The 10,696-nt window shown below is 38.8% G+C and overlaps 1 protein-coding gene across 1 annotated transcript; it reads left to right on the top strand.

The window, feature by feature from the left end:
• Positions 1–4,246: 4,246 nt before the first annotated feature.
• On the top strand, positions 4,247–8,643 carry LOC129770340 (N-acetylgalactosamine kinase). The gene is made up of 8 exons (XM_055773087.1): positions 4,247–4,490; positions 4,552–4,699; positions 4,764–4,931; positions 5,000–5,201; positions 5,273–5,538; positions 5,600–5,856; positions 5,914–6,106; positions 6,160–8,643. Exons 2-8 carry the CDS (start codon positions 4,566–4,568, stop codon positions 6,353–6,355), a joined length of 1,416 nt encoding a protein of 471 aa, XP_055629062.1. The 5' UTR covers positions 4,247–4,490; positions 4,552–4,565; the 3' UTR covers positions 6,356–8,643.
• Positions 8,644–10,696: the final 2,053 nt, after the last annotated feature.

The raw sequence follows: 10,696 nt of genomic DNA, 5'->3' as shown, positions 1-10,696 counted from the left end.
GAAAACAATCGATTTAGAATCGGACATCGAACGAGTATTCTGCGACCCCAAAAACATAATGTGAATAATTTGTGAATAATCTACTCTATGCATTACAACGTGTTGCAGTATAAGTTAGGCCAAAACGCATTTTTCTTTTAACCTTTTTTTTCACCTAGCGGCACATTTATTTCAGAAAGTAATATGAAAAAAAAATAGTGCCCTCTAGTCCAAAGCCATGAAAACAACAAAAAACAACTACTATCAATAATTACAAAAACAAATTTAAATTTTTTAAATTTTAAATTTGAAGGCTGTACAATCTTGTAATACAGAGTATCAAAACTTTTGACACTTACTGTGTACCTAGCTGGTCTTCCATAAAAATTATAAATAAAAACATAGAACTGATCTGCAAAAAAACAGTTCGATGTAAATTTTCGTCTGCAAAAAATAAGGATCTTATTGTTAACAAGTGATTTTTGGACATTTTTCGTTACGTGAGTGTTTTACCATCACTTTCTTTCCATTTTGTCCAACCAGCGGTAAGTTTTGTCGTTTTTACTCCATGAATATTTTCAACAGTTGCCCACTAACTAAGTTTGCAAGATCAGGGAGGGTGTCCCGTGAACTTGACTGCTTTGAATTACAGCATTCCAAAAACAACACTTATACAGCACCTCAAAAATTCAAATTTTTCATCACAGCTAGGACCACTTCGGATAGTTTTCAGTCAGCAGATGGGAAAAAGAAAATTCAAATGGAAGTGACAGAATTGTTGTAAGTATACCTCCTCGATCTAGAGAAGAGATTCTATGGGAAGTCCATGACGGAAGTCAGAAAATTGCCTTTCGAACTGGATTGCATCTCTATCGGCGACTCGCTTCATAAACGCAATGAAAATGTCGTTTTGAAGCAAATCATGATGGATCATTTACAACAATGTTGAGCGGCAAAAAAACTCAGGGTAATCGAAGTGAATCACCATTAACTAACTACAAAGCCAGTCCTCGCTCGTAGGATGCCATACTCTGTGTTGGAAAGGAGTTCTATATTTTGAGCTTCTACCAACAACTTGTTGATAAATTCCCATAAGTACTGCTTGCAACTGGACAAATTAATGGCTACTAGCTAAACTAAACGGATATTGCATCTTCAGATTATTACAGGCTCAGATCCCTACGAAAATCTCTCAAGGGTAAATACATCGACTCTATGGACAGCATTGAAAATATCTTGAACAGTTTTCAACGAAACAACAAACATGTTCTGAGAGGATAGAATTTGAAGCTGAGTGAAAGATGGCGAAAAATTGTGGGATGAAACTGAGCATTTAAAATTGAATAAATGAATGTCTACCTATAACAAGCATCATTATTGTGTTTTCCTAGAGCTCGACACGACGACAGAATAGCTCACATTGGGTTGTCCATGTGAGCTATTCTGATTTATCATGATTTTTATTCTCAATCTTCCTGATTTTTGAAAATTAATATTGACAACCCTTCGTCCTATGTAAAAAATATTGAACCCTTGTTTATTTTAAAACACCTGCAATGATTGCAAACATAAGTTTACGAACTTTGGCAAACAATATATTTTTGTTTTACTGATTTGGGGTGATTTTTATTTTTATTTTTATTTTTTGCTTTACTTTATTGTATGTTATTTTTGACGTAGGACTACGTCTAACCGGAAGATATAGGGGGTGAAATGGAAATCTAGGCACTGAACAAGTAGGAAAAAATGCAAGATTTGGAACGCTTATAACTCGAGCATTTCTCAATAGATCGCAAAGGTTTTTGCATCAATTGATAGGAAATATATCTACGCATCTATCATAACGAATAACATTTCATTTTTCTTGAGATAAATAATTGAATAATTGTGAAATATCAAGCATTGTCAAAATGCACTATCCATATTGTCCATATTGTACTCCTCAAATCGTACCGACCAAAACGGGCAACCAGAGCAGCAGCGAAATAGAATGAAGCACGATTGGAAAGGAAAAAGAAAAAAATTAACGAAACATTGGTCACAGTCTCACACATGCGTAATTCTCGAGCCAGCCAGTCAGCTTAAAAATCCCCGCTCCGCTGCCGTAACGATCATTCTCATTCAAACCGTACACCACATCGGTTCGCATCACAACACATCAACAAACCAACCCAAGCAGCCATGTCTGGACATGGTAAAGGAGGAAAAGTGAAGGGAAAGGCAAAATCCCGCTCGAACCGTGTTGATCTGGAGTTCCCCGCAAGGGTAGCTAGGCCGAGCGCGTTAGTATCAGTGCACCAGTCCACCTTGCCGGTGTTATATAGTTTCGGTCGCCGAAGTGATCGAGTTAGCTGGTAAAACTGCTCGCGACGATAAGAAAACCCGCATTCGGAACAGAACACATTCGGTTCGGTGGACATCAAGACAACAGGCAGTTGCAGCGAGTGGCGAGTGGCAAACGCAATCGCAAAATGGCATCAGGTAGCAGAAGAAAAAAGTTTGTTCTTTATACAAACTGCTTTGGTGGCAAATCCAGAACAAGGCGGCATCGAGGGCGTTCGAAATGGTTTTTTTCAAAACCACGAGTACTAAGTTTTCTAAATTGGAACCATTCCATAAAACAAGGCGCTTTTCAGGGCCATTAAATCTTCCAAAAAAGAGTTTAGGAAATACAGTTCAATGCTTTCTAAAACATTATCCAAAATAATAATAAAACACAAATTGATTTTTTCATAATTTGTTTGCCAGGATATGATGAGTATGTGAATTTGGCAGTTGTTCTGAGCTTATTGATAGTTGGGGACTTTCCTGATTATTCAATTTTCACCTATTCTTAAATTGTTTCCAGATTGAAAGTACAGTAATTTACAATTAGTTCGACATTTAGCTGATTGGACGGACATGTAATGCGACTTATTTAGATGGACATTTTTGTAAACATAGAGATCCAAATTATGACCCCACATTGAAAGTCGATACTGTACCACTGTCATCGCAAATGTTCAATTACAGGTTAAAATTGCCTCCAATACGACACTGAGTGGCGCTTCTGCACGTCGCATTGAATGTAATTTACTGTACAACATGTCACAAAGCTGGGTGGGAAGAAATTTTCCAACTCTGAAAGCTGTGGCGAGTGGCAAACGCAATCGCTAAACAGAAAGGTTTAGCCGAACAAGATGGGATATCGAGTGATAACAAAACAATAAACTCTTTAGATTGTAGATCATTTTGTGATCCTGAAAAGGACCCTTTTTAGCCTGCATGTGAATCCAACGAGCGAACAAATCGTAATGAATGTATTTTTTTGCCATCGCTCCCTTTTAACGCTCATTCGTTCGTCTCGTTGGACTCGCCCCTCTGGCTGAGTCTGCTGATTTGTCTCTATCCTGTGAGTGTGTACCGCTAGAGTATAAAACATTCGGACCCCAAAAAATATCTTATTTTCTTTCAAACCGTAAACCCGTGTGGTTGTACGGCATCGGCATCGTGGACGTAACAAAGGAGGACAAGTTAAGGGAAAGGCAAAGTCTCACTCGAACCGTGCAGGTCTCCAGTTCCCTGTTGGTCGCATTTACTGATTGCTCCGCAAGGGTAACTAGGCCGAACGGATTGGTGCCGGAGCACCAGTATACCTAACAGCGATTATAGAGTTTCGGCCGTCGGAGTGCTCGAATTGGCTTGCAAAGCTGCTCACGACAATCAGAAAACCCGCATCAAGAACAGAGCAGCTTCGGTTCGGCGCTCATCAAGGCAACAATTAGTTTCAGTGAGTGGCAAAGTGTTTCTCCGGCACGTCGCATTAAATGTAATTTACTGAACAACATGTCACAAGCTGGATGGGAAGAAATTTTCCAACTGTGAAAGCTGTGGCGAGTGGCAAACGCAATAGCTAAACAGGAAGGTTTAACCGAACAAGATGGGAATATCGAGTGATAACAAAAACACAACACCAAAGGTTCTTTTCAGAACCATCAACATGTTCATAAAGAGTAAACAGTAAACTAATCCATTTTTCAGGTAGATAGGTAGGTATTCACGTAGGAGAAGAAAATAAAACAATATATTTAAAATATATATTTAACAAAAGCTGTCCCCTTTGTATAGTCCTACGTCACTCCGGTTATGTCCCCGACATTACCCACCCGTCTTTTTGAAGAAATTTCAAATCTATTACCAAACTATCCAAGGACCACCAAGTGCACGCTATCCCCTATTCTCTCACACAAACTGGAATTTGACTCATCTTCCCTTCCGTCAATACGATAACAACAGCTAGCAAGTTAAGCCTGATAAAAGCATAGGATTGCTTACGCTCCAATTTCGCTGACGGTCTGAATGTGTGCGATTTAATTTTATTACACTGTACTGTGTGATTACTCCTAACCAAAATGATAAGAATTTAACAAGATCATTCAGAACACGCGCTCCAATTAAATTCAGTGTTATTTGTGTTGTGTTGGCCGGCGGTTCGGAGTGGTTTGGAAAAGGAGCGAAAGTTCATATTTTCAGTGAGAGAATAATTACCTCAACGGTGGATTGTTTACGTTTTCGTTTCTCTTTTGAACGCAGAAAACCACGTCAATATGATCGACTGTGGTGACACCTTTGTGCAAATATTGGAAGCGCCTACGAAGTGTATGCGAGTGTCTCAACTAGTAAAACATTTTAGGAACGAGTTCAACCGTATCCCGAGTTTCATTGTACGCTGTAGCGGCAGGTAATTGACAAACTACATTGAAAGGTTACAGCTGTATATCCCATATTCTGATTTCATGTTTCAGAGTTAATCTAATCGGAGAGCATGTGGATTATTGTGGGTACCCGGTACTACCTATGGCAATTGAGCAGACAATTCTCCTAGCAGTGGCTCCATCGGATGATAACCTCATCCATATGAAAAACATTGACCCGAAGTACAAACCGTTTAAATGTAACATAAATTCATTCGAGTAAGTATTGTGCAAATGTTATGAGTAGATCCGCGCAAATTATCATCAAATTATTTATATATGTTCAGTATCGATCCTTCTGGTTCGTGTGGCCCTGAGTGGTATAAATATTTCCTCTGCGGCGTAAAGGGCATAGTTGAGTATGCTAAACCATCCAAACCGAAAGGAATGATGGTTGTTCTTTCAGGAAATATACCACCTGCTTCAGGGTTGTCCAGCTCAAGTGCGGTTGTGAGCGCATCGGTTTTATGTTCAGCCTATCTGCATCATGTAATTAGTTGCTTTAACGAGTCTGCACAGGACCACATAATAATAGGAGTATTACCATTGCTTGTTGATAGGTTCCATTAGTAAAACAAACTTTGGCAACAATTTCGGCAGATTGCGAGCGGTACATCGGTACCCAAGGCGGTGGAATGGATCAAGCTATAGCTTATCTAGCGAAACAGGGGTGCGCCCAGTTTATTGAATGGGAGCCATTGAGGGCAAGTTCTATAACTTTACCCAAAGATGCAGTCTTTGTTATTGCCAATAGTTTGGCTGTGGCGAATAAGGCCGCTACATCTGATTTCAATCAACGAGTTATAGAATGTAGGCTAGCATGCAGGTATTTTTTGTCTTTTTGTTCTGTAAATAAATTGTTTTAACAAAACTATCCGTCGCAATAGACTTTTGGCTAAGAAGACACAAGTAAACTGGCGAGAGACGTGGAGATTTAGTGATCTTCAAAACATTATAGGATTTACTATGGAAGAAATGGAAACCCTAGTAGAAGAGCATCTTACTCAGCAAGACTACAGTAGACAAGAACTATTGGGAATATTTGAAATAGACAAAGAAGACTTTGTACAAAACTTGCTCACCAACAACACACGAGACGCTCAATCGTTTAAACTGCGACAGCGAGCGCTGCATGTATTTCAAGGTAAATACAATTTATTTCCTATAATCTTTTTAGCATTTCGTTTGCACACCATTCCAGAATCAATACGCGTGAGGAAGTTCATAGAGGTAGCTGAACACCAAACTGACGGAGCAATTCAAGTAATGCAGCAATTGATGCGACAATCACACGAAAGCCTTAAAATACTGTATGAATGTTCCCATCCCAGATTGGACAAACTAGTTGAGATTTCTGATTCGATGAATGTTGGTGCACGATTAACAGGCGCAGGGTATGAGAGTCTTTTTCCATAAATGTCTCCAAAGGTTACATTTTGTTTTCCAGATGGGGCGGTTGCATTGTAGCATTGTGTGAGGGAAACGAGAAATCTGCGGAATACATAAATTACCTCAAAGAACATTTCTACGGATGTATACTCGAGTCACAAGGAAGAAACTTAGATGAAGTCGTATTCGCTACAAACCCACAAAGAGGCGCAGAGCTTTATTTAACTGATGCTACGCGAAATATCATGGAGTAAATAATTTAACTTCGAACGCAATATAATGGTTACCAATAACTAACAAACAAACTCTCTTCTAAATTTGAGCTGCTACGTCTGCATCAGAACTATAATTATAAACCCGTCTTTCATTCGAATATTTATGATATAGATCAGTTACATAGTAGTCAAAGTCGTTTGTTTAACATAAAAAAATAGATATCTACCCAGGTCGGAATCAAATGTTCGTAGGGAAGTTCCTTATATGCAAGTAGTGACATCGGAAGAACGCTGAAGAAGCTTAGAGGAACATGGACTGATATATATTGATGTGTTGATTCACACTACTCCTTGGTTCAATGCAGCAGTTCCTGTCGTTCAATTTCACTACTTGCAAAAGGCCCTTGGATGTCCTTACGTGACGAGCAAATCACTCGGCGTAATGTACTAATTACGCTCAATTGATTTTGTAGTTTGCGAACTCAATACATTCTGCTCCCGCGAAAATGTCCCGCGATATCAATATAAATCAATATATTCTCAATTTGATCATGTTGATTTTCTTAAATGGATGAACCTCAAAAAAAACTTTTTTTTTATTTTTTTATCTCATTTATTTATTTATTAGGCTCATTAGCATTTAGCTGTAACAGAGCCGGGTTTAATCGTGTACATGTACATATGTTTATGTTTCTATAAATTGTGAATTACACAGTAGTGGCTACTACTCATTTAGGCGTTAAGTTTTCTGTTCCATTACATTATGGTAAATTACACAGTAGTAGCCATTCTAGGCGTAAGGGTATTTTTTCTGTTCTTCCATTATTCAGCAGACCGGACCGCGGAGACAGTTGATATTGATCATTGTTGGGTTATTTATAGAACAGCAGCCCGATGTTTCTTGCAGAGCAGAGCAGTTGTATGGATGAATCGATCTTTGTTCCACTGTGGATCGATTTCCATCGCTGATGATGATTGCGTGGACGTAGTTATTGTATAACAACACAAAGATGGTCACACTTGAGGGCCCTGAGTTTGAACTCACGATCGATCGCAAAAAAAACTTTTATTTGGCAGACTATTCAAGAGCGCTTCTAATGCATCCAAAGATTAATACGTTGAGCTGGTGTCATCGCACAGACATTGGGCTTTTTGTTTAGAGAGTGTAAACTGGAAGCGACAGCAACAAAATTGGAAAATGATTTTTATAAAAGTCCCCTATTGATCCGCAGGGATCAACGTGAGTCAGAGGAAAAGTTCATCTTTGGTCCCCTAGCTCGGTCAGGGCCTAACGTTTTAAATAAGTAGCTTCTATTTCTACATCTTCAACACCTACATAGATATCTTCAGATGCTTTTCTAAATCTCTAAAGTCTGGTCCTGGAACATCAGATTTTATGCACAGTCAACTCTCCCTTATTCGATGTTCTGTAACTCGATTTCATTGCACCTTTGATTTATTTTACCAGCAATTCAATTCGACATCTCCCTAACTGGATGGTCCCTTGGATATCGAGTTGGGGAGCGTTGACTGTATTATTGTTCGCATATATTACTCAAGAAAGTAAGATAAAATGTTCTGGTGGAATTAATCTAAGTGAATTCAGGTGTTTCAGTTTGTTTTATTCAATCAACAATCAATAGCAAAAAGTAGTTCAATGAACAGTAAAATAGGATTTCGGTCATAGTTGAATCAACTCTATGGTATGTTTAACGACGGATTCCAGTGAGAGCGGGCGAATTCAGCATTTTCAATGGTCCGGGCTTCAATACTTCCTGAACTGATTTAATCCCTTCTTTTCGCTTTGAGCTGTGCATTTTCAATTCATTTGTAAAATAAACTTTCAGAAAAAATGAATTTTCAAGACAGTATGAGTGCACTTTTGGAATTTACATTCTCTGTGCTTTAGTAAGAAAAGGATAAACTAGGTTTTTTTTCGTCAGAACGCTATATGAATAAAATATGTGAGATGGGGAAAAATATTATTAACATCAAGCCATTATTGCGATATTTTTAAAAATCTGTATGTTCTGTATGGAACACAAAAACTTTGTAATCTGTATCTACGGATTCTTGGTTCAAAAAAGTCGAAAAATCTCTAGAAATACAGACTATTATGTAGATATGGTAACCCTGTTCGAGATGCATCTATCGGTGCTTGCTTACTGGCTGCTGTTGAACCCATTAAAACACGTTTTTTTATCATCTTGACTCAAGAAACACACCTCATTCGGTCCCAGAGGCGAAACTAGCTGCTCAAGCATATAGGGGCCCGTGAATTTATTTAGGTATAGAAATGGAATTTTGTAACGTAACGATCAAGGCTAACACCCATCCCCCCCCCCCCTTCTCGCGTTTCGTAATTTTAGCACGACGCCTTATGGGAATCATAGTGTTCTGCTACAATCTAAGGAGTAGCAACTAGAATTTTCGATTTTTTTCGAGGCCCCTATGCTTAGATAAAAATGAAAGTGTGTATATGTTAGCTCTCTCTCTTCTCTTTCTGTTAGTATTTTTTGTTTTGTTCATGCTTGCTCAATTTTACTGAAAATGCCGTCGAAACAAATAACATTTCGCGAGCGCGTTGTACAGTTCTACGAGTTGCACAGAAGTCTCGTTGATACATTATATGTATGATACAACATTTTTAAAGCGAAAATGCTGCTTTTTACTATATCCTAAGATCCCCAACAACCACTCGCAAGCATGATAGTAGAAACCAGCCAAAACTATTAACGCAGAAGGACTCCGTTCTCTTCCTGGTGCCTTCAACAACAAGGATTCACTGAGCCGACGGGATGCCGCGAAAGTTCAACTGCTCTCACCAGTACTGTCAAGCTGGAACAAGAACGTATTTTACGGACTCCGATATAAAAGAAAACGTTGTGTTCGGTTTGATTAACTCATAGTAACTGACAGCTTTATTCTTGATGCACGGTTAATACAAAATATGCAATCGTGGATATAACCCAACATCGTTACATCCCCCTTTTTATATAATTCGAATAATGATATAGAAAATAAAGAAAATACATTTCAGTTAAAGAAGGGATCAAAACATAAAGAATCACATTAAGAAAAGATAAAGTGAACATCTCACAAATCTAGTCTCTTGGGTGGTTTTATTTCATATGCGGCTCAAAGGAATTGTCCGACTGCGCTGAAGTTATCTTTGGCATAGCTTGCGGTGATGTTGAACTCGTTACTGATACATCAGTTTCCTGAGCTTTTATTGAGCTAGTCGCCTCACTTGTAGATTCCGCTTGTTCCAATGGTGGATCAACAGGATCAGATCCAAATGAAAGTCTTGCGTATCTTTGTGGAACAATCGGGTCTCTTACTCTTGTAGGTTGAATGAAGTGACTGTTGCGCCAAAGTTCACGACCGTCATCCAAATTTATCAGATATGATCTATCCGCCGTCTGGATTCTGCACACACACTCTGCTGTTTATGGGAATTTCTTTAAAGCACTGCGAGCCTCTATCCGCATACATTTTTTGTCTTTCTCGATTCAGCCGTAGTTTTTCACTTATCCGTCCAGTCGTCTTCGATTTCAATATGTTCTTAGCGGCACACAATTGATTTCGGGTTTTTCTTCCAAGTAATCTTTCTACCGGCGAGTTTAAGTTTTCGCCAGGTGTGTTCCTCATTAGAAGTAATCCTCGATAAGGGTCCTCTCCACTCAGTGCACATTTCCTAATCAAGGCTCTAGGGAAACTTGGACTTGATTTTTCATGCCTGAAGCACAACTCTTTAGTGAATTGTGTAAACAATTTAGACGAATACTGTGGACCTCCGTCTATGAAATTCTTCTGGACAACCAAAACATGCAAACTTTTCTTTGTGAAATTTAATCACTTCTTCTGACGATTATTCTTTGAGTTTTCGAAACTCGTAAAAACCGCTGAAGGAATACACTAAAAGCACAAATTCTTAACCGCTAAAATGAAAGAGATCGCTTGCCACAATCTGAAAAGGATATTCTGGTATGTTCTTCAAAAATACTTCCTCCTTTTGCTTAGATTTCTGCGTTTGTTGACAAATCTTGCACTTTCCCACATAGTCGCCGATTGCTTTTGCCATTCCCGGCCAAAACACAAACTCGCGAGCTCTTCTGATTGAAGCTTGAATTCCACAATGTCCCTCGTGTATGACTTTTAGCAATGCATTTCGTTTGGTCTCGGGAACAACAAGTTTTTCGCCTTTAAAGAACAAACCATCTAATTCCGACAATTGCTCACGAAACGAGAAATAATAGCGATTACTGGGCCACCCACCGTATATATACCCTAACAATTCCTGTAGATTACGATCTTCCGCAGTGGCTTTTTTGTAACGCTCTTCGGGTGAACGTCCAAGGCAAGAAACGGCATACACTT

This window comes from Toxorhynchites rutilus, chromosome 2 (assembly GCF_029784135.1).
Source record: "Toxorhynchites rutilus septentrionalis strain SRP chromosome 2, ASM2978413v1, whole genome shotgun sequence".
NCBI classification, from domain to species: Eukaryota; Metazoa; Arthropoda; class Insecta; order Diptera; family Culicidae; genus Toxorhynchites; species Toxorhynchites rutilus.
This window is presented reverse-complemented; position numbering and strand designations above follow the sequence as displayed.

Coding starts and splice junctions, on each gene's coding strand:
- LOC129770340 (XM_055773087.1), top strand. CDS start 4,566: ATGATCGACTGTGGTGACACCTTTGTGCAAATATTGGAAGCGCCTACG. Junction 4,700..4,763: donor ATTGTACGCTGTAGCGGCAG/GTAATTGACAAA, acceptor TTCATGTTTCAG/AGTTAATCTAATCGGAGAGC. Junction 5,857..5,913: donor AGCGCTGCATGTATTTCAAG/GTAAATACAATT, acceptor ACACCATTCCAG/AATCAATACGCGTGAGGAAG.